Source organism: Arachis duranensis, chromosome 6 (genome assembly GCF_000817695.3).
Source record: "Arachis duranensis cultivar V14167 chromosome 6, aradu.V14167.gnm2.J7QH, whole genome shotgun sequence".
NCBI classification, from domain to species: domain Eukaryota; kingdom Viridiplantae; phylum Streptophyta; class Magnoliopsida; order Fabales; family Fabaceae; genus Arachis; species Arachis duranensis.
The window spans coordinates 111,001,425-111,028,278 of record NC_029777.3 but is presented as its reverse complement, the minus strand read 5'-3'; the positions used below and the strand labels follow the sequence as shown (position 1 = coordinate 111,028,278).

The window sequence follows — 26,854 nt, the reverse complement described above, 5'->3', positions numbered from 1 at the left end:
AGATGAAATCTAGAGAGACACTTTCCCACGGTCGCTCTGATGGAGGTAGAGGTTCCAACAACCCACTTGGTGTCTTATTTTCAATCTTGTCTTGTTGGCACACAAGACAAGTCTTCACATAGCTCTCTACTTCATCTCTCATTTGAGGCCAATAATAAGAAGATTCAATGAGTGCCAAGGTCCTTCGCTGACCTTGGTGACCAGCCCACTTGGTGTCGTGGCATTCTCTTACCAACTTCCTTCTCAGATTTTCCCACTTAGGAACGTATAATCTTCTCCCTTTTGTGTAGAGAAGGTCGTTTTCTAACTAAAATCTTTTGGTCTTACCTTCTCTAGCCAACTCCACCAACTTCTTGGCTAGTGGATCGTGATGCAACCCTTCCTTGATGGTATGCACAATATCTCCTTCAGCCATAGAAATGGCCGCCAACTCAGCCTTGCGACTCAGCGCATCAGCTTCCACATTAGTCTTTCCTGACTTGTATTTAAATTCAAAATCAAACTCAGCCAAGAAGTCTTGCCACCTAGCTTGTTTGGGGCTTAACTTCTTTTGAGTTTGGAAGTAACTTGTAGCCACATTGTCTGTCTTGACGATGAAGTGTGAACCAAGCAAGTAGTGACGCCAAGTTCTTAGACAATGCACCACTGCGGTCATTTCCTTCTCTTGGACAGTGTATCGCCTCTCTGTATCATTCAACTTGCGACTCTCAAAGGCAATAGGATGTCCTTCTTGCATCAGAACTCCTCCAATAGCGTAGTCAGAAGCATCAGTGTGGACTTCAAACACCTTTGAATAGTCAGGTAATGCTAGTACTGGTCCTTTTGTGATAGCAGCCTTCAACTCATCAAAGGTCTTTTGACACTCCTTTGACCATTCCCAAGAGTGATTCTTCTTGAGAAGATCAGTTAATGGTGCAGCCTTTGCGGAGTATCCCTTGATAAACCTCCGATAGCAATTAGCCAACCCAAGGAATGACCTCAATTCAGATACCTTGTTTGGCGGCTCCCACTCTTTGATAGCCTTCACATTTCCTTGATCCATGCAGAGAGTTCCACCTTTAATGATGTGTCCCAAGAAGTGGACTTCGTCCCTTGCAAAGGAACACTTTTCCTTCTTCACATATAGGTTATTCTCTCGCAAGATCTTGAACACGGTTCGTAAGTGTTCTACATGTTCCTCCAAAGTATTGCTATAGACAACAATGTCATCCAAGTATACCACTACAAACCGATCAAGGTAAGGTCGAAAGATCTCATTCATCAAGGTACAGAAGGTCGCAGGAGCGTTGGTCAAGCCAAAAGGCATCACCAACCACTCATACGATCCATACCTCGTGACACATGTGGTCTTAGGCTCATCACCATCGGCAATTCTCACTTGGTGATATCCTGACCTCAAATCTAGCTTTGAGAACCACTTGGCTCTACCAAGTTGATCAAACAAATCGGCTATCAAAGGAATGGGGTATTTGTTCTTGATGGTTACCTTGTTCAGTGCTCGATAGTCGATGCATAGCCTCAATGAACCATCATGCTTCTTTTGGAATAAGACTGGTGCGCCATAAGGTGCCTTCGATGGACGGATGAACCCAGCATCTAGCAAATCTTGAGTTGCTTCTTCAACTCCTCGAGTTCTGGTGGTGCCATTCTATACGGTGATGAGGCGGGCGGCTTTGCTCCTAACTCTAATTCAATCTTGTGGTCCACCTTCCTCCTAGGTGGTAGTTGTTTTGGCAACTCGGAAGGCATCACATCCTTATTTTCTTCAAGGACTTCCTTGATTTCGGGAGGAACGTCTTTGCTTTTAGATATTGATTCCTCTTGTAATAGACGTCTTCTCTTTCAGATGTTGACTCCTCTTGTAATAGAGCCAAATATGTAATCTCTCCCTTCTTGAACCCTTTCTTGAGTTGCATAGCAGAGAGTATCGGTGGTCCTCCAACTTTAGATACTGTAGGGACCATGCATGGAGACCCTTTCTCCATGACACATACTACGTCGTAGTATGGCATGGGTATTATATTTGCCTTCCTTTGCAAATCGAGCCCGATGACTATTTTAAAATCGTCCATGTGTGCTACTGAGAAATCCACAAGGCCTTTCCAAGAACCAAGAGTCATCTCAACCCCTTTTGCTATTCCCTTAAGGGGTTCACCCTTGGTGTTCACGGGTTTGAACCAGCCATTCTTTTCGGTCTTCTTCTTTTCCTCGTACTCTTTCTTTGAAGAGTATTTTCCTTCCTTCTTGGTTGAGAAACTCTTCCCCTTGTCTCCCCCACCTTTAGCAGAACTAGGCTTGGAGGAAGACTTAGGTTTAGAGTCTCCCCTATGATACTCAGTGAGTGATTCGGCCACCACGATGGCCTTATCGACATCCTTAACATTCCTTCTTTGTAGTTCTTGCTTTGCCCAAGGTTGGAGTCCATCAATGAAGAAGAACAATGCATCCTCTGATGCTAAGTTGGGGATTTGAAGCGTGAGAGTAGTGAACTCCTTTACGTAGTCACTAATTGTCTCTTGTGCTTCAACTCCCTCAACTTCTTCCTTGCTTCATAAACCACATTTTCAGGGAAGAATTGTCTTTTCAACTCCCTTTTGAAATCTTCCCATGTGGTTATGTTGCAAGTACCCTTCTCCATATCTACGCACTTTCTCCTCCACCACAAAGTCGCATTATCAGAAAGGTAGAGAGCTGCAGTGCGTACCTTTATTGCTTCTTCGACCACCCCTTGGCCTTCGAAGTACCTCTCCATTTGCCATAGGAAGTTCTCCACCTCACGAGCGTCCCTTACACCCTTGAACTCCTTTGGCTTGGGGAGATCAATCTTTGTCGTCTCCCTTATAATGGTTGGTCGAGATTTCGCCTCCTCGAACCAAACTCGAACTTCCTCAAATAACTTCAAGGAATTCTCAAGCTTCTCTTCGATTTGGAGCATGCTTTCTTTGAAAGCATCTAGTTCTCCTAACACGTGAGCCTCGAGGGTCTCCTTGTCATGTTCTATCCTTTGGAACCACTCATCCATAGAGGATAGAACATTTTCCAACATAAAAACTCTTTCTTCTAAGAAGTTAGAGTCCTTACCTCTAGGCTCACTTGAAGAACGGACCTTCTTGCCTCCCCATTGAGAAGGAATAACATCCATTCCCCTTTGAAACTCAACATGCTCCATGGTGATATTAGAAGCCATACCCACAAACCACTTGTGCTCCCTCTCGAACCTTGCTCGGATACCAAGTTGTCACGGCCTTGGACACACTCCAATGCTACCGTGCCGGAACTCGGACTTACTCAACCTCTTGAGCTAAGACCAAGTCAGCCTAACCCTCAATACTTAGCAAGAAAGCTAAGAACACAAGAGAACACAAGAGAAAGGAAGCTTTGGTGGAAAGAACACTTTATTGCTCAAGTGTTTGTTACAAATGATTCACACACACCCACACTAACTCTTACCTCCTATTTATAGCCATCCACCTCCTCAATGGATGGTTAGGATTAAATCTAATCAATGGTCTAGATTAATCATCTAGAACCTTCTTTATAAATATCTATCCTACCACTACTTTCTAAATACTTCTAGATTGTTCTATACAACTCTTCATACTTTTATATCAATCCACACTCTTCTAGAATATTCTATGATCTTCTAAAGTCTTCTAGAACCTTCTAGGGTATTCCGGGACCTTCTAGAACATTCTAGAATGTTTCGGAACCATCTAGCGTATTCTCAAATACTCCAGAAAACTATACAAATACTGTTAAATCTAACCTTCTAAAAATTTACCGTGACAATAGGCTCAAAATAGTGTGCACTTTGGTTAGAAAAAAAATAGCACTAAAGAAACATAATAAAACTAACTATAACCTAATTTTCTTTTTTGATGTAGTACGTAACATCTATATTGGCTACACAAACTAACAAAATTCATTTTACAACTATAACCGTTCTTTCTCTAGTCTCAATTTAATTTAGCCTTTAAAATTATAATCATGATTTAATCTAGTCATTGACTTTAAAATGTTCAATTTAGTCCTCAAAATAAGAATTTATAATCCAATTTGGTCACCAAAATTTCATAATAACTAAATTGACTCATGCATACAATCTCAATAATAAAACTAAACCTTTACTTACAATTATAATAAGCATATCATTTCAGCTTATACATTACTACATAGAGCACCTGAGAGATATATAATCATTCGTGTATCTCTATCTAGCCGCTTAAATTTTTGGTATAATTAGTTTCATAACATTATTTCAAAATTTATCCAGCAAAAAGTATAAGGCAATCACACTTTTGAGATAAGTGATTTCATAGAAAAATCTATATCTAACAATGACAAATGAAATGTATCAGACTTAAATATAACTAAAGCAAATTAATCATATTCATTCTCATTCTTTAACAAAAATAAAATTAGCAAATGAACCATTGAAGCATAGTATCAAACACCACACGGACATTTTCTATTTTTTCCCCCTTCTATAAACAACAAGAAGAATCAATAATTCATAAGAAGCTACATAGATAGATAGGAATCAAACCAAATTGGGAAGTGTGTTGGATCTAATTAATTCTTCTACTTCTTCTTGCCACCTTTCTGAATACCCCTGCGCCTGGAGGGAATTATGATTTCACCCTTGAGTACCGGAATCTCCATAATTTCAGTGAGTTCACTGAACTTCTTCCTAAACTTCTCAACTTGGTCATCGTCAACCATAACCGCTGACCGGCTACCCAGGTAAAAGGGGTGGTTACCTGACCAAACGTCAACCACGTACTCCTTCTGGGTCCCACCGGTAGTCATCACGAGTTCCCCGTTGCAGTACACTTTAGCATCCTCGTGGTACTGCGGGTGTATATCCTTCTTCCTGCACGTCACCCCTATCCTACAATTTCCCACCTAACAAACAGAGAAATAACTAATTAACAGAAATAAGAAACAAATAACTAACATCGAAACAAGAAAGAGAAGGCAATTACGGGTTTTGTTTTGGATGGGAGAGGATGAAAGGGTTTTGGGTGGAGGAATGTGTTGGTTATGCACTGCGCCATTTTTGTTCTGCAAGAGAGAGAGAGAGAGAGAGAGAGAGAGAGAGAGAGAGAGAGAGATGAGATTATGGAGGTGATGATGTCGACCACGATGGCTATGTGGATGTGGTTATTTGCTTTATGGGCCGAAGATTACGACCCAATAGGCCCATAGGTAATATATGTAGGTTAAGCAAAAACATTACTAAAGCCCATAGTTGAACAAAAACTAACTAACATAAAGAAAAAACGACACCCTGACAAAAAAAAGCAACTCACTAGCCCTAGGTACTGTGGTTCGAAACTTAGATCCGTCTTGGGCATGCAGTAATTCATTGGCTAATGACAAACTTTTAAATAAAATTCAGATATAGAACGGATTAGTTTTTTATTTGTCGGGCTGAGAGTACTATACAAAAAGAAAAAGATGTAATTAGTCATTAAAAATTTTTAACATGCTCAATGATAAGAGGAAAACAACTTACCATAATCCTTGTGATAAGGGAGATTAACATGATCAAGAAAAGGCTTTGGGAGATAGAGTTCTTGCACTCAGATTTTTAGATTCTCCATATCATGAACTAAATCAGTTGCTTTTTGATGATAGTACATGGGTGACAAATATTGATCCTCTTTAGTGTTTCTTCGTTTTTATTTTCTCTTTGGGCTCAGGCCCTTTTCTTTTACCCAAAAAATGTCGCTGCCTTAAATTATAAATAAAATGAATTTGAATTAGTTAAACAGTTAGCCCAGTTATTTCTAAGTGTTATTGTGTTAGGAATTTGAATATCATTATAAAAGGAAAAAATGGTTTTTTGTTTTTATTATTTTGAATATAAATCTTAGACATCTTGTTATAGAGAGAAAATAAATGAGCCCAATCGCCTAAATATTTTGAATTTTAACGAATCTTATTTGAATCAAACAGTTGTATAAAGATAACGTTCTTATTATAGCATTGAAATTTTTTCTTAAGAAAAGAAATGAAAAAAAAAAATTTCGAGCATTAGATGTTTATTTGTAGGAGCCTACAGCATTGGGATTAATTAAGCATTTGCTCTTACAACTCTATTTTATTTATTATTATTTTTCAAAAAAAAAAAGACGATTAGTGTACACGTGTTTCAAAAAAAACTCAATAATTTATGTATGCTGAAAAATAAGAATCGCTTATTAATTTTTGATAACAGAGAATAAAGGTAAATCATTATATTAAATATTTCACGTTAAATATTATCTAATTATCTTGTTTTGACTTTCGTTATAGAAATATTCTTATAAACATTAATCTAAGTTAAATCGATTTAGTATTATATTTTAATAAATTATTTTAAGTTAAACTGATTTACTAGACGTCGTTATGTAAATTGTTATTAGTAAAAATGATTTAGTAGGATAAGTAGAGCTGCTTTATAATTTTAGTTAAACTGATTTATATATTAGGAAGGTGAATTCTATATAACGAGTACAACTATCACCGTGGATAATTAGACTCGGGCCAAATCTCTATCACCTATTCTAATCTGCAAATATTTTTTCTTGGTATTAATAATTTAATACTTAAAGGATAAAATCATTTTTTATATTTTTAATTTTTGAACCTATGTTACACCCTAAAGAACCTATGTTATTTCCCATACTATTTGCGAACGTTACCATATTTAATTTGTGATTGTGAAAACTTAATCCGTGGTTTGAACGAAATATTACTTATTTAAGCTCAAACTATGATGTGAAAGAGTTTTTAATGTTTAAAAGTTGAAACTAAAGGAAAAGGAATATTTTATGTATGTTGAAAAATAAGAATGACTAATTAATTTAGGGAGATTCTATGGTATTTACCAAAAAAATCAACATTACATACTGTCTTTATGTGTTAATTGTTAATTGGAAGCTGTTTTTCTTTTAAATAAAAAAGAGAAAAGAAAGATTAAATTAAAGTAATTAAAAAAGTCTATTAATGTCTGAAATAATAATAATAAGTATAAAATTAATTAAAATAATAAATATTTAATATTTTTTATTATAAAATTGTTAAAACATAAACTTAGATGAGTTATGTAAATCAATTTTATTTTTTAAATAATCTAAAATAAACTATAAATACTGTCTTTTTAGTTATCCAATAGTCTATCATAAAAATTAAATAGATATATAAATATCTCATTTATATTTTAAATAAAATTGACTAAAAAACATTTAATACATATCTCATTTACATCCTAAAAAAAATTAAATTAAATGTCACAGGCAAGAATTTTAGTCGGGTTAGGATTGCTTTATCTATAATACCATCACGAATAAAAAAGAAATAAATTGTTATTTATTAAAATTGTATTAATTTAATAAAATTAAAAATTATTCAATAAAATTATTTATATATCATTTTAATAATTTTATCAAATTTAATTTTAATGAATATAAAATTAATTTATATATTTTATGAATTAAAATATCAATGCTAAAATCTTTTATATTAAAATTTATAATAATTAATCAAATTATTTAAGTTCAATTATTTTTAATGGTAAAAAAATAAAACGATGACTCATATTACATTTGTACAAATAACAACGCTAAAAAAATTATACAAGATCAATATATAGTTTTTATAATAAAATCTTTATTATATTACTTTAATTTAATCATTCTTTTCTTTTTTCATTTAAAAAAAATTGCCTTCAATCAACAATTGACACATAAGGACATTATGTTATGTTGATTTTCTTGGTAAGCACCATAAAAAATATTACTTATTTAAGCTCAAACTATGATGTGAAAGAGTTTTTAATGTTTAAAAGTTGAAACTAAAGAAAAAGGAATATTTTATGTATGTTGAAAAATAAGAATGACTAATTAATTTATTGGTAACAGAGAATAATACATGAAAATAGTATTGATTGAAAAGGGTAAATTGGTGGCAGTTGATAGAGTGGGTAAACAATGTTAAGCATATGGAAGAAGGAATAGCAATAAACGGTGCGAGGACAAAAAATGGTGGCATTATTAGGAATTTGGCCTGTGGTTGAAAGCAGAAGGCAAAGGAAAAGCCATGTGTGTTGTCGTTTAGCAATTAGGGAAACGAAAGATGACAGAAAAGCATATGTGGCAGTACAAGACAACTAAGACACCTTTTATTTGTTTGTGTCTGGTTGTGGCCTTTCGGAAAAGACAACCCCTCATCACTCGCTATTCCCCAATCCCACCCTTCTGCCCCCGGCAACTTCTTCATCTTTCGGTCTTCCCTCACCCACCACCACCACCCATCTCATTAGATCCAACAACACCAACAGTCATATATAATAATAATAATAATAATAATAATAATAATAATAATAATTAGATCGCTTTTACGTTTATATTCATCGAATTCAAAGTACATATAATACAATACTTGATGAAGCATTTTCTTCTCCTCAATTTACAAATAAGAAACAAGATCTAGCAATACTGAAATACAAAACTTGCGTCACATTTAGTTAAGAGAAAGAAATAAATAAAAATATTCTCAAGACATAACAATAAGGGAAGAAGAAGAAGGTCCATTAGACGTGGGAGAGAAGAGAATAAAGAAGATTCATCTGGTTCGGTTGTTGAAATTAGACATCTTCTCGTAGAAGCGAATGGATAAAAGAGAGAGGGAGAGGTGTACGGCGTCTTTACCCAAACGAGGAGGTAGGGGCTTCGGCCGAGGAGCCACAGGCGCCTGAGAGATGGGACCCCAAACGGAGGAGGGAGTGGGAGATGACGATGACGATGACGATGAAGAAGAGTATGGCTTAGAGAGAGGCCTTAGGTAAAGGGAGTGGAGACGACGGAAACCGCCGAGGGCAAGGACGACGGATCGGAGCTGTTCCTCGCCGCAGCCGGTGTTTGCCCACTGTTTGGTGCAGATCAGCTCCCAAAGCCTCTCATCCTGTGCAGTTTTGTGCCACTGCTTGTTAACGCAGCTGGCCATAGCCAGCGTCCTCGCGTCCGCGTGCTTCAGCACCTCGAACAGCACGTTGTCATCGAAATACCGCATCTCCCGGAGGACACAATTCTCTTCGGCGTCGGCATCGCCGTCCACCTTAACCTTCTTCATCTTGAGGAGGTCGCCGTTGCCGTCGCCGTCGCGGGAGATCGGACGCTTCATGGCGAAAACAGTTGAATAAGGAGGTGTGTTGGTGTACCCTATTATATATATAGAAAAGTTAGGATGAGAGAGAGAGATGGAAATTGTTGTGATTAAATGAAGGAATTTGGGGTTTGGGTTTATGGTTAAGGAGGAGTAGGGGGAGGTGAAGTAAAGGTGAAAGGGGGTTAGGGGGGTGCACCTGTTTTTGATGGTTTTCGAAGATGACAAGCAGAGAAATGAATGCTCTTCAATTCTTTTTTCTGTGATTGACGATTTTGTCCTCACCTTCCTGTTCTTGTCTTCCTACTCATATACTCTTTTCTTTTTTGGAGGGTTACCGGGAAATGGGGGATGCTCATGGTGGGGTGGGTAAGGTACTAAGGCAATGGGGTAATGCCATTTTGGATTTATCTTTAGTATTACTAGTGTAAAACCCGGCTACGTCCGGGCCAAATACTGTTCTATTATAAAAATTTACTGTTACTTTTAATTTAAAAAGATTTTCTATATAAAAAATAAAAAATTTATTGTATAATATATAAGATTATTCCATCTTCTGTTTTTAGAAACCAAAATAATCTTGTTAATTTTTTAGTTCATTTTAGTGAATAAATATAAAAGATATTATGTTTATATATTTAAATAAATATTATTATACTCTGTTATTGTAATACAATTAAAAAAAATTAAAATTTTAATAAAAATATAATTTATATTATAATCATACAATGTACGAATACTAACTAAATGATATTTAATTATATTATTAGATCCCTAATATATGGTTTGGATTACACACAAATCTTATACTTAATTTACTTTATTATATTTATGTATAGTTTGTATACAAAAACATTAATACATGTATTTATTGAAAGAATTAATTTATTTAGTATAAGAAAATTTTTTTATCTCAATCTTTTTTATTATATTGATATTTAAACCGATTAATATTTTTAACTTGCATCTTTTTTACCCTTAATAATAAATAGACGAAAAAAAGTTAATGAATTCAATAACAGAAAAAATATAAATGAGAGAATTTATATTCATTTATGATTAATGTTTCACAAACATAATCATACATGATACCAATTTCAATCAATTTGCACACATAAATTCTCATAAGATATAAATTTTATAGAATTTTAATTATGTTGAAGTATTATTAATGAATGTTTTTAGCATAGTTAAATGATAATATTTTTTTGACAGTGATATAAAATTGAACAAAAAAAATACATAGTTTGTTCAATTCTTAACTTTTTGGTATTTCTTTTAGTTTCTTTATTTTTCTTTTTTTTTTATTTTCTTTTTTATTTGATGTGTCAGTATTCTTTATTTTTCTTTCTTCTTTCTTTTACATATACATATTTCTAAAAGCAAAAGATTTTTTATGTTGAGTTTTCACCATTTCTTAAATCCTTAAAACATGTAATTGTGTTTTTGACAAAATCCATTGAAATAGTGAAAGCAATATGCTTTCTCTATTCTAATTATTACTTGGTCAATGATTGTTAAGTAAAATAATTGATTATAATGTTTTACAATCTAAAAAATCATACACACTTTTTAACTATTTTTGTTTGGATTATATAATAAATAATTAGATACGAAGATACACCGATTTAGGTTATCAAGGAACTTTGGTTATTGAATATTTATATGTTGAGATCATATTTTATCTATTTATTATTATTTGAACAACTATTTCATACTATTGGTATGTCTTGCAAATTATATTTTATTTAAAATAATTGATTTATATTTTATATAGCATCTTTAAAGCATGAACCGCTTTATTCATCCATTGATAGTTGTTAAATACAAAAGTCATGTATAAAATCCCAATTGAATAAATGTATGAACGTGACTATATTTTTTGAGATGGTCAAACATTCATGTTATATAACACTATTGGTAAAAAATCTATGTTTTTTATAAATAAATAAATTAAAAAAAATATTTTGCAAAACAGTATAATTAATTTATAAATCTGCAAATGACACTGGTCTCACTCTAATTAAATCTTAAATTTTGATGCGAATTAATTTTTAATAAATATCAGGGTAAAAAACCATAATAAGCCAACTGGCTCAAAAAATTACGTAAATACGCCAAAGCAAAAATCGTTTCAGCAATAAGCCAGATCGTATTTTTATATAATTCGAACCAGGTTGGTTCCAACTCTAATTGTTAGTAAATCGAACCAGGTGAGTTCGAATTAGGTTTTGTTGGTTGGTAATAAATCGAACCAGCTTGGTTTGAATTAAGAATGAACGTAATTCGAACCAAGCTGGTTCGAATTATAGAGAGAGACGGTTTCCGTGTAATTCGAACCGGACTGGTTCGAATTACACAAATCCTAGTTCGAACCAGACCGGTTCGAATTAGTGTGAGACTGAGCTGTATATATATGGTTCCAAACGTGAGTTAGTCTCATTAGAGGGAGTAAGATGGCTAGTGAGGAGAGTTTTGTGGTTTTGGTGCACCACAGAGGATCTGTTAATAGAAAAACTCGTTCCGGAGTAAAGTTCACAGATAAGAATCCTCTATGTATTGTCGTAACATCTACGACGAGTTATGATGACCTTGTTAGCGCTGTACTAATGAAGCTCGGTCTGGATGGTGCGAAGCGGGTAAAGAAGTTTTTCTATCGCATTCCAGTCACGGTGCTACAGAATACCGTGAAGTATGATTGCTTCACGATTAATAATGATGTGGACTTGCAAGTAATGTTTCTTTGTCGGCGGCAGTTTCCGGAAGTGAGGACACCGGAGTTGTTGGCACGGCTGGTTGATGTTGTATCCAGCTCCGGCGGTTCGAACTGGAATACGAACACTATAGCGAATCCAGCAGGTTCTAGTTCCCGGCTTGCCGTTGCTTCCTCGTCCATCCCTGTGTACGAACCAGTGGTCCAACATGTCGCCTCCCCGTCTTTTGCTGTTGACCTCAATGGCACCGAAGGCGAGGAGGTAGTGGAAAGGGAAAATTTGCCGAACGCTTTAGTGGGAGTTGCACCTATTGGCGTAGGAGACGGTTTTTTGGTTGATGAAGAGGAGGATGACGTCGAGCTGGATATGATTGACGATGATAGCGCTGATGATATTGGAGCGACTGGGCCTGCATTGGAGGTAGGTGGTTCTAGCTCTGGCACACAGCAGTATCCACCACATTTTTCCTCGTTGGACTTGGACGCCATGAGACATGAGGGGGTATTAGGGCACGCTGTTGGATTCGGAGCTAGAGATGCAGAAGGGACTGGTGGTCTGACAGAGTTCCAGGTTGGTCAGCAATTCCAGGATAAAGATGAAGCCCTTTTAAGTGTGAAGACTTACAGCATCCGGCGAGGGGTACAGTACAAGGTGGTGGAGTCCGATCACCGCCGGTATGTGGGCAAGTGTTCCGAGTTTGGGAATGGGTGCACATGGTTGATTCGACTGAGTCTCCGGAAGCGCAAGGGCATTTGGGAGGTCAAACGGTACAATGGACCTCACACTTGCCTGGCCACATCCATCTCGAGTGACCACAGGAGTTTGGATTATCATGTGATTTCAACTTTCATTATGCCAATGGTTAGGGTCGATGCATCCGTGAGCATCAAGGTGCTCCTGAACGCCACGGCAGCGCACTTTGGTTTTAGGCCGACTTACCGGAGGGTTTGGATGGCGAAGCAGAAATCGATTGCCCTCATATACGGTGACTGGGATGAGTCCTACAACGACCTGCCTAGGTGGGTGTTGGGTGTGCAGCTGACGATGCCTGGTAGTGTTGTCGTCCTTAAGACGAGCCCAGTTCGAGTTGGAGGACAAGTGGACGAGTCTCAAGCGTACTTCCACAGGCTTTTTTGGACTTTTCCGTCGTGCATCGAGGCATTCCGTCATTGCAAGCCGCTAGTGAGCATTGACGGCACCCATCTGTATGGGAAGTATGGGGGGGACGTTGCTCATCGCGATTGCACAGGACGGGAACTCGAACATTCTACCTGTCGCATTCGCACTAGTAGAGGGTGAGAATGCGGAATCCTGGACATTCTTTCTCTCGCACCTTCGACAGCACGTGACCCCGCAGCCCGGTCTGCTGGTTATATCGGACAGGCACAACGGCATCAAGGCTGCGCTTGAGTCCCCTGACGGCGGTTGGCTACCGCCATCTGCGTACCGTGCATTCTGCATACGACACGTAGCGGCTAATTTTGCCCTAACCTTCAAGGGCAAAGACGCTAGGAGGCTACTAGTGAACGCGGCGTCTGCGAAGACCGAGGTTGAATTTGATTACTGGTTTGATATCCTGCGATCTGAAGATCCGGCGATGTGTGAGTGGGCGAACCGGATTGATTACTCGTTGTGGACTCAGCATCGTGATGAAGGGCGGAGATTCGGTCACATGACGACGAACATCTCTGAGTGTGTGAACTCTATCCTGAAGGGGGTCAGAAATCTCCCTGTAGCATCCCTGGTGAAGGCAACATATGGTAGGCTTGCGGAACTGTTTGTTCGCAAGGGGAGAGAGGCTGAGGCCCAGATGGGAACAGGACAACAATTCAGTCAGCATTTGGTGAAGTGTATTGAGGCCAACATGAAGACGGCCAGGTGCTTCACGGTGACGTTGTATGACCGGGATAACTCCGAGTTCACTGTAGCAGAGACCACTCCGACTGGTTCTTTCTCCTTGGGTACTTACAGAGTATCCCTTGCCTCTCGGACATGTGACTGCGGGTACTTCCAGGCTCTTCATTTCCCGTGTCAGCACGCACTTGCATGCTGTGCATACTCACGGGTCACCTGGACCTCTTACGTTCACAGCGTCTATCAGATTAGCTCGGTGTTCAGTGTGTACCGGATGGGATTCACACCTCCGATCCCGGAGGGATTCTGGCCACCTTACGACGGGCCCACGGTGATTCCAGACCCTGACAAGAGGCGTGCCAGAGAGGGTCGTCCTAGATCCACTAGGATACGGACGAATATGGACGAGGCAGATCCGAATCGGCCAAAGAGATGCGGCCTATGTCGCCAACCCGGACACACACGACGTAGTTGCCCACAGGTTGGAGGCTCGTCTCAGACAGGACACCATTAGTATGCATGTTGTTAGTGTTAGCATTATCTACATTAGTGCGCATGTTGCTAGTCTTAGAGTTATTTACATTATTTCGCATGTTGTTAGTGTCAGTATTATTTACATTAGTACGCATGACTTTTAGTTTGATTGTTGCGAGTAGTAATGAATATGGCTTCTTTAATTATGTATAATGCTACATTTTCCGTAGGTGCACAATTTAATAAGAAAAAATAAATACTGAACTGTTTCAAGATTCATTGATCATACATAATCAAAGTCCAACAACAAAAATAAAAAAAACATAGGTGAACAGACTATAACATAACAAAAAAAAAATACAAATCACTTTCGTACATGAATGAACTTTAAGGAAAAAAATACATGAAACGTGAATCATCTAAACAGATGCGATGTCATCCCCATCATCCGGTGGGGCAGGCTGTGCTGGTGGCGCAACATGCAGGGGTGCCGCCGAAATCCCTGCGACAGACTCTGATGCAGCGGTGAAGGCGGATGGAGGAGTACCTCCGAGACAGAATCTGGGTCGTTTTCTCTGAGATTTTTGTGGGGTAGGGGGTAGGAATAATAGTTCGAATGAGGGTGATTCGAACTCCTTATATAGCCGAATCACCCATAATTCGAACCACCTTGGTTTGAATTATAAAGAACCACGCCAAGGGTAATTCGAAACAGCTTGGTTCGAATTACATGGTTTGGTTTCCAATGAATAATTCGAGCTGGGCCAGTTCGAATTACGTGCAAGAAGAGTTCGAACCACCCTGGTTCGAATTACGTTTAAATTTCCTCTCCCCTAATTCGAACCACCCTGGTTCGAATTATTCAGGTTTGTAGTTCGAACCACCTTGGTTCGAATTACATAAAGATAGTGTTTGGCTTATTACTGAAACGATTTTCGGTTTGGCGTATTTACGTTAGACCCTTCTTGCCTTGGCTTATATAAGTTTTTTACCCTAAATATCATTTGAAAAATTATTTGATAGACAGATATATAGTTGGGATATTCTTTAAAGTACATTTCTACTGCATATGCGTGGCTTCTGAAATTTGTCTTAAACTCGTATAAATTTGCACGTTCATTTCGGTCCGGGGCATTTCTTTTTCTTATAAAAATAATTTAATATAATATTTTGTTTAGAATAATTATGTGATATACTAATATGTGTATAAGTAATTTATACAACAATATGAAAAAAAAAGTAATATTATCATTCTCCTCAAATTATTCATCCATATTATTTTTTAGTATTGTTCATTTATATCACTATCCTTCTTAAATATATCTGACATCTTAAAATTGACTATTAAAAAAAATGATTAAGTAAACTAGGTTATATAATGCTGTAACAAAATAAAACCTAGCTATATGATAATAAAACCCATATGATGAATAAAGTCTTAGATAAATCTTTCAAATAATCAGTTGTTTGTATATAAAAAAAAAGTCCGAGTATGTATAATTAATTATTTTTTTAATATTTATATTTTTTCACTAATTAATCGATTTTTTGAATAAAATAAAATCTATTGTTTTACGAACAATTGCAAAAACAAAAAATCACTAACCAATTGATTAACTAGATATAAAAATTGATTAATTTTTTGAACATTGTAAACGGTAAAAGACTTCTATTCATTAACCAATTAATTACTTCAATATAAAAATCGATTGAATTTATGCCGATTGCGATTTATGCAACTGTGATGATCGCATATCTGCCTATTCATAAACGATGGTCGTCGTTGTAACAAAATTGATAATCACAATGGAAGAAAATTCATAAATGATTATAATTATAAAACTAGATAATTAAAAAATAAATTGATGATAGACTATGAAATCTTAAAATTAAAAAAAGATAAGATTAGAATTTCTAAATCAAAATGAAATTAAAAAAGATTGAAGATAAATATTTATAGAATTTAAAAATAATTTTTTTAAGATAGAATAATAATTTATAAAATATAGAATAAATTTTAAAATTAAATAATATATGAAGGATTAATTAATAAATCAAATTAAATAAAAATTAGTTAATAATTATTAAAAAATTTAAAAAATATATTCTAATATTAAGATCATTTAATAGTCTAAACATTTTGAATCCATCAAAACTAAATCCATAAAATTATATATGTCTACTTTAGTCCTAAGTTACATTTGTAGAGTTTATGAAGATTTTACAAGGTAAGATGAATGAGCTATTACATGTCTAGTATAGCTTAAGTTATGATAACTATAATTAATGGTGTTCATATTTAAACAAACTCAGATAAAATTGCTCGTGTTCATTCATGTTAAGATAAAATGTATTAGCCCATAACAAAATATTAATAAAAGTACTAATTTAACTCACGTTAATATATTTTATAAGCTAAATTAATTTAGGGTTTGGCTAGCATAATATATGTATAAACATATGAGTAATAATACATATTTAAATCTTTTTATGAATAAAGTCCAACTAAGTTAATTAAATAATAAGATTTAGAGTCTCTAATATTAGTGCACAAGACAAATATTTGGGTCTTCCATCTATTGTTAACAGATCTAAAAATCAGACATTTGCTTATGTAAAGGATAAAGTGTTGAAGAAGCTACAAGGTTGGAAGCGTCAACTATTGTAGCAAGTGGAAGAGAAATTAATCAAAGCTGTGGGGTATGCTATACCTATCTATACTCTAAGTTGTTTCAAACTGCCCGAATCACTATTAGATGATATTCACAAAATGATGATGCAATTTTGGTGGGTCAAAAACAGAATAAAAAAAACTCCAATAGATCAACTGGGATACAATGAGCAGAATTCAAGAAGAAGGCGGTATGGGGTTTAAAGATCTCAAAGCGTTTAATCTGGCGATGCTGGCAAAACAGGGATGGAGACTAATGACTAAACCAAATTCTCTGTTTTATAAAGTCTTCAAAAACAAATATTTTAGAATTACCTCTTTTTTAGGAGCGAAACCAGGCCTGAGACCATCTTGGACTTGGCAGAGCTTATTGGAAGGCAGAAAAGTACTGGAATAGGGTACCAAATGGAAAGTCACGACACAGGGTATAGTAAAATTCAAAGAAGAACCATGGTTTGGTAACTTACCTCCCTTTCGAGTACATGAAGAAGACTGCAGTAATGAAAATCTGATCTGGCTAAGACAACTATTCAATGAGACAGGGGGTTGGAATACACCGCTCATTCATAGTAAGTTCAGTCCCAACATAGCACAACAAATCTACCAAAAATAGACATTGAAGAAGGTGAAGATTCAGTCAGATGGATAAATCATGATTCTGGTCAGTACAATATTAGAACGGGATATGAAGTAGCTTACAAGTTTTTTCATAAGCCTATGGAAGATCTTCATGTCAGATTTCAAAGTAGACAACTATGGAAATTTGCTCACCAAGGACTAGCAGTGAAGACAAATCTTCATAAGAGGATATCTCAGATCCCCAATTTACGCCTGCGATGTTCTTCATTGCCAGAAACGCACCTCCATGCTCTGATTTTCTGTCCGGGTGTTGTGCAAGTCTGGAATCAATCACCAGTAACAAGTGTGATTCCCAGATATTCGACTATGGAACCATGGGATTGGTGGTGTCAGTTGATGGAAGCGGTGAGAAGAAGAAGAGACTCAAAAGAAAAAATCAGTCAAGTAAGTTACCTTCTATGGCAGATCTGGTTGTCCAGGAACGCTCTCATTTTTGAAAATTGTAAAGTTGAGGTTGGGGAAATTCTGTCCCAAGCTCTGACATTTGCGGAAGAATTTGGGCAACTTGAGAGGCATAGCAACAGAAACTAAAGAGGAGAGAATAGCTTGTCCTTTTTGTTTTAATCCCTACTGCTTTAGCTTGGTATTATTGTTTCTAGGAGTTCCCCAAATTTTTATTATTGTATATGCTTATCCCCGTTTGTGTGGGTATTGTAATTGAATCATTTAATTGCAATAAAAGTATTATCTTTGGAAAAAAAAAAACCAAGATTTAGAATAATATTAATTATAACTAATTCTTGTTATATTAGACTAACTTGGTTAAACTTGATTGACAAAAAAATTTAGATGTGTAGAATTATTTTAAATATATATAATAGTTAAACTCAATAATTTATATAATTTTTAGAAAATTATTTTGAATATTATCATTATTTATTTATGTATTTATTTATTTTATTTTTTATCTTTAATTGTTCTTAAATTATCTTTTGAGTAAAGGACAAATACGTTCCTGACTTTTTTTCGTAGACATTTTCGTCCTCAAAGAATGGAAAATACATTAAAGTCCCTCACTCCTGAAAAACGTAGACATTTATATCCTTCCGTTGAATTCAGCCGTTTGCACTTGATGAAAAAGGCTGAACTGGCAGAGTTGGAGCTGAGCTGGCCGTAATAGAGGCCAGGTGGCATTAGAGCATTTCGTAACAGGACATATAAGTCCCTGGAGACGAAAATGACGCAGTTTCATTTCCTCCTCCAATCCTTCAAATTTGTCTGTCCTAATCCCTCGTCTGCACAAAAACGGCGAAGTGGGTGTTGTGGGGAGTGGGGGGCAGAAAGGAAATTCTTTCTTTCAAGGCTCTCACAGTTGCTCACTTTCAGGTATTTCAGCTTCTGGGAACACACAGCAGATGGAGAAACTTGACGTAGACTCTTGCAACCAGAGATACTCACTTCTCTAAGATTTGAAGCTTTTGATAAATCTGGGAGCTGGATTAGGCTTGATGAACCATCTAGATCCACTTTCCTTAGACTTACAGGATTCTGAAATTAACTCATTAAAAGGTAGGTATACATGCATGTGTATGGCATCAAAATAATTTCACAATCTTGTTGGAATTATAAATGAAAAACAATGTTGTCTCTTTCCATACCTGTTCACCTTCCCAAAGCGTTTGAATCCACTATTGGGCATTATGATTTCAACAATTCTCTCAACACCAAAAGAAGACGGCAAAGATTTCAAAGGAAACGCATCCCAATGAAAATAGCTTAACTTCTTTGGCAGGGATGTAATATCTTCTGGAGCACACAACTTTCTTCTGAAATCGGGTGCATGAAATCTAACAAGCTTCAGTTCTGGCATTCTTTCAAATGTCTCAGGGTGCAACCTTATCGTATCAATTTCATACATGTTTAAAGTGATACTTTGAATAGCTTGAGTTCCCTACATAGTATGTATGTCAAAAGTAATATATATCAAAATGGGACAAAATTACAATCTGGGTAATCTTACACTTACCTTACTGTATTTCAGTACTATATAGGTATCACAAGAATCCCATAGTCTACTGCGTTTTCCTGGATCATCTAGACATTCTTCGCGAACAATTTCACAACCCATTTCTCGAATTAAGTCATGCATTGACACACAATTGTTTGAAATGGAAATAAGAGCTTTATTACAAAGATTTGTCAACCCGATAGTAGTTGTGTATCCACATACAGCAATCAACAAGAGATTTTATCTGCTCTACTTCTGTATTTGTATCAAAGAAACATGCAAGTTCCAAAAATATAATCCGATCATTACGATCTAACTCAATCGCAATATACTTTGGATTTTTTCATCAGGCATCTTTTCAAGTTTGGCCAATTCACTTTCCCAATCTTGTTGAGTTTTTCCCTTTAAAGAAGGAACCCAAGATTTTTAATGCTAAAGGGAGGCCTTTGCAATAATTAAGCACTCTCTTGGATAACTCAACTTGTTATGCTTTTATAACGCAGTTTTGCTTAAAGGCATTCAAGTTGAAAAGCCAAAGAGATTCATCAGGATTCAATGTCTTAACTTCATGTATATGATCTGCATCAGCTGTAGCAAGAACATACTTATCTCTTGTTGTCACTATGATTCTGCTACTTGCCTCAAACCATGTATGTCCTCCACATAAATCTTCTATTTGATCTGAATCATTGACATCATCAAGAACAACAAGAACCTTTGTTCGACCAAGATAGATCTCAGTGGTAAAGCTCGTTTCTATTTTTGTTCATTCAAGACAGAAGGTAGCTACTGGAGCTACATGAAAAAAGAAGCAAATATGGAAAGGAATGAGCTGTCAAAGATCAAAGATTCATCAAGGGTCAAAATTCATTCTTAGGGCCAAAGTCAAGATGAAAGGCTCAGATTGATGAAGCTTGATGAGAAGGGATGAGAGAGAGGTACATGCATGTTGGTTTTGCTTTCAATTTTCCCTCTCTCTTCTCTCTATCCGAACCGGCTGTTTGTTGGAGAGTATGTTGGTGGCTTGGTTGAAACGGTTTCAACTTTGGAAGCTTCCCCTTCTATAATAAGGGTGAACGGCCAAGGGTTCAGACAAGGAGAGAAAGCACAGAGTTCTCATAGCTACCCAAGCTTCCTGAGTTCTTCTCCTTAAATGGGTTTTATTTTGTATTCTTTTCTTTAGTTTTGTTTGTCTGAGTCTCATGGTAAAAGGTAAATAGAGTGAGATTTGCAAGAAAAAATCAGTGAGAGAAAAAATGCAGAGAGAGCAAAATTAAAGAAAAAGCCATAGATGTCTAAGAGTTCCTTTGTACATCTGTATGTTGTGTTTCATAATCCTGTGGGAGATTCCCTTGCAAGTTGGGTTAGCACTTTGCAGTTGAAAGCTTGGTAGGTGTCCAAGTCAAGTTCAGATTTGGGGATAGAATCCAGATTTGTCCCGGATAGGAATGGGTAGTTCCTAGGGAAGAATTGGTGTATGTAATCTGATGATTATAGTGAAATTCCGTCACAGTTGTGATGGAGACTGGATGTAGGCTGCATTGCACTTAGCAGTTAAACCAGGATACTTTTGGGTGTGATTCTCTCTTTCTCTTCTACTCCAATTCTATTTCTGTTACGTAGGAGACAAAAATAAAAAATATCTCCTAACCGGTTACGAAACTAAAAGAAAATGTCTCTTAACTAGTTATGAGACAAAAATAGAAATATCTCCTAAAGTTTCTTTGAAAAAGCAGCAATTGATACTCAGAAAAGAGGGGCTAAGATTCAACCCCCTTTTCTTAGCCACTAATTACCATCAATTAGTATCAGAGCTTGGTCTCAGAGATCAAGCTTTGCAACTTAGAAAAAAGATCCTGATGGCGGCTAACAGTGGCTTAAATCTGGTAGTATACACTCTGACAGAAGGGCAATTAAGCAACAGACCCCATTCTTTAATAGAAAGAACTACAGTTACTGGAAAGAAAGAATGAAGATATTTATTCAATCAGTAGATTACAGACTTTGAAAGATAATCCTGAAAGGTCCACAATTTCCAACCACTACAGGAGCTGATGGTGTGGTTACACTCAAAGGTGAAGCTTATTGGAATGAGGAAGACAGAAAGAAAGTAGAGCTCAACGCCAAAGCAGTCAACTTGCTCAATTTTGCGGTCAGCTTCGAGGAATACCGACGGGTGTCAAGATGCACAATAGCAAAGAAAATTTGGGACAAGCTTTAAATCACTCATGAAGTCCAGAATAAACATGTTGAATAGAGAATATGAAATGTTCTCAATGAAAGAAGGAGAAATGATAAATGAACTATTTGAAAGATTCAACATTATCGTCACTGACTTCGATGCTATGAGGATCACATATTCTGAATCTGTGCTTGTGAGGAGAATATTGAGATGTCTCACTAAAGAGTAGGAAACTAAAGCAATAGTGATAGCTGAGAGTAGTAACATCGATTCTATGACTTACGATTATTTGAGAGGAAATTTACTTTCCTTTGAAAACACATATTTGAAAAAAGATACAAAAAAGAAAGGAATTGCTCTCAAATCTGTTACTGAACCTCTGGATGATGAATCCAGTGATAACTCATCTGAAAATAAATTTATTTTGTTTGCTAAAAAATTCAGGAAAATGGTGAAGATGAAGGAACGAAACAAAGGAGGCAGCTCAAGGAAGCCAAAAGGGATCTCAGTAAAGTGATCTGTTACAACTGTAAAGAAGCTAGACACTTCAAGTCTGATTGTCCTAAGCTGAAGAAGGAGGACAATCAGAAAAGAGGAAAGAAGAAAGGTCTCATGGCATCTTGGAAAGACTTGGAAAATGACCCTGATGAAGATGAAGAATTTGAAACCAAGTTTCAAACCTGTCTCATGGCTGATCACATAGAGCAGATGATGATGCAGGTTGTGAAACTGATGAGAACCAAGAAGTCAATCAAGAAAATTTCAAGTCCGTCCCAGCTGTTGAATCTATCTGTCCAAAAATGTCTCGTCAGAATGAAAGAGACATTTCTGTTTTGTCTCCTGAACAAGTCAGAGAATCCAGAACAGAATTGTCTACTGAAACTCAGCAAAGCAGAACCTTTCCTCAAAGGCCACAAGAATGGAAGTTTTTGAAGGGTTACCCTCATGAATTCATTATTGGTGATCCTTCCCAGGGCATAACCACTAGATCTTAAAGCAAGAAACACGTGGAACCAAGCAATGTTGCCTGCTTGTCCCAATTGGAACCTCATAATGAGAAGCAAGCTCTTGAAGATCCCTCATGGGTTAAATCTATGGAGGAAGAGCTAGCACAATTTGAGAAGAATGAGATTTGGACTCTTGTTCCAAATCCAAATGGTCAAAAGGTAACTGGTACAAAATGGATTTTTAAAAATAAATTGGGTGAGGATGGTAGTGTTGTTCGTAACAAGGCTAGATTAGTGGCCCAAGGTTATGATCAAGAGGAAGGTATTGATTTTGATGAGTCATTTGCTCCGGTAGCAAGAATGGAAGTAATTAGGTTGCTTCTTGCCTATGCTGCCCACAAGGGCTTTAAAATATTTCAAATGGATGTCAAATGTGTTTTTCTTAATGATTTTATAGATAGGGAAGTATTTATGGCTCAACCCTCTGGTTTTGAAAGCAAAGAGTTTTCAAATCATGTTTTTATACTCTCTAAGACTCATTATGGCCTTAGGCAAGCTCCAAGAGTTTGGTATGAAAGATTTAGTGTCTTCTTGTTGGAAAATAAATTTCTAAAGGGTACCACTGATAATACTTTGTTTATAAAAGAATCTAATGATGATATCTTGCTTGTTCAAGTTTATGTGGATGACATTGTGTTTGGTTCGGCCAATGAAACCTTGTGTGAAGAGTTTAGAAAACTTATGATTAGTGAGCTTGAAATGAGTTTAATACGTGAATTAACCTTCTTTCTTAGTCTTCAAATTAAACAAACTCCTAGTGGTATTTTTATTCACCAAGGTAAATATGCAAAAGAGTTAATCATGAAATTTGGCCTTAAAAATTCCAAACCAATGGAAACTCCTATGCATCCAAACACAAAGCTTGACAAGGATGAAAATGGAAAAGTTGTGGATGAAACAAAGTATAGAGGAATGATAGGATCCCTCATGTATCTTACATCCTCTAGGCCGGATATTGTTCAAAGTGTTGGTGTGTGCTCTAGGTTTCAATCTCACCCAAAAGAATCCCATTTTTCGGCTGTTAAAAGAATCATTAGATACATTAAGGGCACATGTGATCTTGGCTTGTGGTATCCAAAATCTAATAAATTTTGTGCAGTAGATTTTTGTGATGCAGATTATGCGGGTGACCGAGTGGATAGAAGAAGCACTTTCGGAATGTGTTGTTTCCTTGGAAGCTCACTCAACATGTGGTCGAGCAAGAAACAAGGCACAGTCGCTTTATCCACTGCTGAAGCTGAATATATCTCTGCGGCAGCTTATTGTTCTCAACTTTTATGGCTAAAAACTCAATTAGAGGATTACAAAGTGAAAATCAATAGTATACCTCTGTTTTGTGATAATATGAGTGCTATAAACATTTCTAAAAATCCTATGCTGCACTCTAGAACTAAGCACATTGAAGTAAGATATCATTTTATTAGGGAACATATGCAAAAAGGTACTATTAATATCCAATTGTGAAATCCGAAGAGCAACTTGCTGACATTTTCACTAAATCTCTGTGTAAAGATAGGTTTTGTTCATTAAGAAACAGTTTGGGGAAGATGGAGTTGAGTTTTGTTGAAAAAAAGTGATTTCCATGCTTCTGTTTGTTTTTGTCTCGTAAGCAGCAGGGAGACAAATCTGGGTGATGAACAAGACAATGGAGAGATTGAACTTTGGTGCCTTGAACTCAAGCCCAATTAACCTCCTTTAAGCCCATTCCATGATACTGGCCCAATTTTATTTTTCTGGCATCATGTTTTCAATAAATTATTTTTTAATAATTTGTAGGAAGGTTTTCACATCATATCTTCAAAAAGGGGAGTTTATGTCAAATCAAATATTTTTTCCTTATTCTCTCCCACGTTTCAATGAAAAGACTTCTCAGTTACCATTTTGATTTTGATTTTTTCCAATAAGAGTAATTTGTTCCGCTAAAAAGAGGAGGTCTAGCAGTTGAGTTACCTTCGCTAGTGTTGTTGTTGTTAAAGCTTGTGCTTGCCATGATCTTTTCCCTTAAACGGTTAAGTCTTTCAAAGGGTTAAGCTCTGATACCACTTGTAGAACCTATGCACAATTACTCAAGAGGGGGGGTGAATTGAGTATTGCAACAACAATGAATCTTTTTACAAAAGTTAAAGACAATATACAAAAGTGTTATTGTACTAGTATTTTTCCAAGAGCTTAACTCAATTGCTAAGCATTTATAAGGAGCTTTTACTTTCCAATAGACACCAACTCAAATAAATTGATCAAGCTTTTTACCAATCGGACTTAAGCTACTCCTTAAGTACTTACGAAACTACTTTTCGATCACAATTTATTTGCTCAAAGGTAAAAGACAATAATATTGAAGAGATGAGTTTGGAGAGATGCAAACGCTATTTAGAGTGGTTCGGCACAATCCTTGTCCTACGTCCACTTTCTTTCTCAATCGCAATTGAGAAGTTCCACTATTGCCAAGCTTCAAGGTGCTCGCGCAAAACCTTTTACAATCCGAGTCCTTAGTTTCTAACACCTCACGGTATATGATCACCACTCGTATACTAACCCACTCCACTTAGAGATACCTTCTCTAAGATTTGCCTTGAGTACTTAGTACACCTCTTTGGTATCCTCACCGACTATAGTGTTTATAACTCTTAACTCAACCTTGGAGATCACACTCCAAATTACAAAGTGTACAAGAAAACAATTCTCAAAGAATTGTTGAGATGAAATGAGTAAGTGTATGATTACAAGTTTAGCACTACTGAACCAATTGATATTGCTCTCTCAAAAAATGTGTAGAATGAAAGAATATGAACAAAATAGTTTGCAAATACTCAAGTATGTGAAATAAGGCTTCAATCCATCTATTTATAGACTCCCCAAACCTTAGAAACGTTGGGGAGTTAGTGGGATGGAGCCTTTTTGTCAAAACTAGCCGTTTTTTTATGTTTTTGAATTATTTGCATCGATGCATAACACTTTGCATCGATGCAAATGTGTCTTTGATGCTGAAATTTGAATTTTCAGCTAGGTTGCATCGATGCAAACATCTTTGCATCGATGCAACAAGTCGTTGCATGCTTTGCATCGATGCAAGATGAGTGTGCATCGATGTAAACCTTAAAGAATGGCTTAAAATCACTTCAAAATACTTAGGATTTATCTCAAACTTGTTGGAGTCAATTCCTACGCTTTTTGTACCTTTGAAAACAAGTTTTAAACCATACCATTTGGCTAGCATCGAATTGCAAGATGTGTATCAAAACATTTTGTGAGTGTGTGTTGAGAGGTTTAGCAATTGGTTCTTAACAAGAAGTTACCTAAGTCCTAAGACACTATACTTGTCTTCAAATGTTGTGGACTTGAGTTTCTTGTTGTTGTTGTGTTGCTTTCAACTCTTCATTCCTCAACGTTGAATGTTGGTTGATCTTTCAACATGCTTGTTCATTCAAGTTGTTTGTTGGTTTGTCTTTCATGTCGTTTATTGGTTTGTCATTCATCAAAACCTACGAATACAAACTTCGCATACAAGCAACATGATTTACAATTTCCCCCTTTTTGATAATGACAAACCAATTTTGAGGATATGCATTTATAAATGATTTTGAAAGCAACAATAATGCACTTTGTTTTATAGAAAGCTTTGGAGAAGACTTCACAAAAAAAATTTTTGCAGGAGTTCCCCCTAAATATGTGCATTTGTTCCCTTAAAGGGCGTTTATCAAAGAAAACGATTTAGATATCAAAGTTTTTGCTTAGCGGAAGTCTTTTTGAAATCATTGTTTCGCAAACTTATTTCTTCTTTTCAAATCCTCAAACTTCTTCTTTTTCAAAAGTTCAAAACTTCAAATATCCTCAAACTTCTCTTCCCCCTTTTGACATTATCAAAAAGAAAGGAGTTTGAAATGTGTCATAGAAGCATGCATAAAACAATGATTTTTTTTAAGTTCAATTTCTCTATTAATCTCAAGGATGAGATATTCCCCCTTTCAAAAAGAATTTGATTTCCTCTTTTTATATATAACAAGCATGCATAATTCCCCCTAAAGAAGTGAAATATATCAAAGCATGCACATTAACTTAAAATAGCGGTACCAAGCCTATTTTGAGTTATTCACCAAATAAGAATACAAGCATTAATCATTAAACAAAATTATGAAGGAAATATCAAAGTATTTAAACCATAATAGAAATCCTTAGCTTACTAGGAGTTAGTTTAACAATTCATATAATCAAATA

General features: G+C 36.0%; 3 protein-coding genes across 3 annotated transcripts; all 3 read right to left on the bottom strand.

Moving 5' to 3' along the window:
- Window positions 1-4,372: 4,372 nt before the first annotated feature.
- LOC107495993 (50S ribosomal protein L31, chloroplastic-like) lies at window positions 4,373-5,153 on the bottom strand. Its single transcript, XM_016117195.3, has 2 exons — window positions 4,986-5,153; window positions 4,373-4,905 (listed from the first exon to the last, which is right to left on the bottom strand). The coding sequence occupies exons 1-2, from the start codon at window positions 5,055-5,057 to the stop codon at window positions 4,582-4,584; spliced, it is 396 nt and encodes a 131-aa protein (XP_015972681.1). The 5' UTR covers window positions 5,058-5,153; the 3' UTR covers window positions 4,373-4,581.
- Window positions 5,154-8,475: 3,322 nt separating this feature from the next.
- Window positions 8,476-9,364, bottom strand: LOC107496006 (F-box protein GID2). Its single transcript, XM_052262778.1, has one exon. It carries the CDS (start codon window positions 9,166-9,168, stop codon window positions 8,611-8,613), a length of 558 nt encoding a protein of 185 aa, XP_052118738.1. The 5' UTR covers window positions 9,169-9,364; the 3' UTR covers window positions 8,476-8,610.
- A 9,605-nt stretch (window positions 9,365-18,969) lies between these two features.
- Window positions 18,970-19,650, bottom strand: LOC107495995 (putative disease resistance protein At4g11170). The gene is made up of 2 exons (XM_016117198.3): window positions 19,469-19,650; window positions 18,970-19,393 (listed from the first exon to the last, which is right to left on the bottom strand). The coding sequence occupies exons 1-2, from the start codon at window positions 19,589-19,591 to the stop codon at window positions 19,049-19,051; spliced, it is 468 nt and encodes a 155-aa protein (XP_015972684.1). The 5' UTR covers window positions 19,592-19,650; the 3' UTR covers window positions 18,970-19,048.
- Window positions 19,651-26,854: the final 7,204 nt, after the last annotated feature.

Excerpts from the sequence above, each read along its gene's own strand:
- LOC107495993 (XM_016117195.3), bottom strand. The coding sequence starts at position 5,057 with ATGGCGCAGTGCATAACCAACACATTCCTCCACCCAAAACCCTTTCAT. Across the intron at positions 4,906-4,985 it reads TCCCATCCAAAACAAAACCC|GTGGGAAATTGTAGGATAGG; the intron begins GTAATTGCCTTC and ends TCTGTTTGTTAG.
- LOC107496006 (XM_052262778.1), bottom strand. The coding sequence starts at position 9,168 with ATGAAGCGTCCGATCTCCCGCGACGGCGACGGCAACGGCGACCTCCTC.
- LOC107495995 (XM_016117198.3), bottom strand. The coding sequence starts at position 19,591 with ATGCATGACTTAATTCGAGAAATGGGTTGTGAAATTGTTCGCGAAGAA. Across the intron at positions 19,394-19,468 it reads TAGTACTGAAATACAGTAAG|GGAACTCAAGCTATTCAAAG; the intron begins GTAAGTGTAAGA and ends CATACTATGTAG.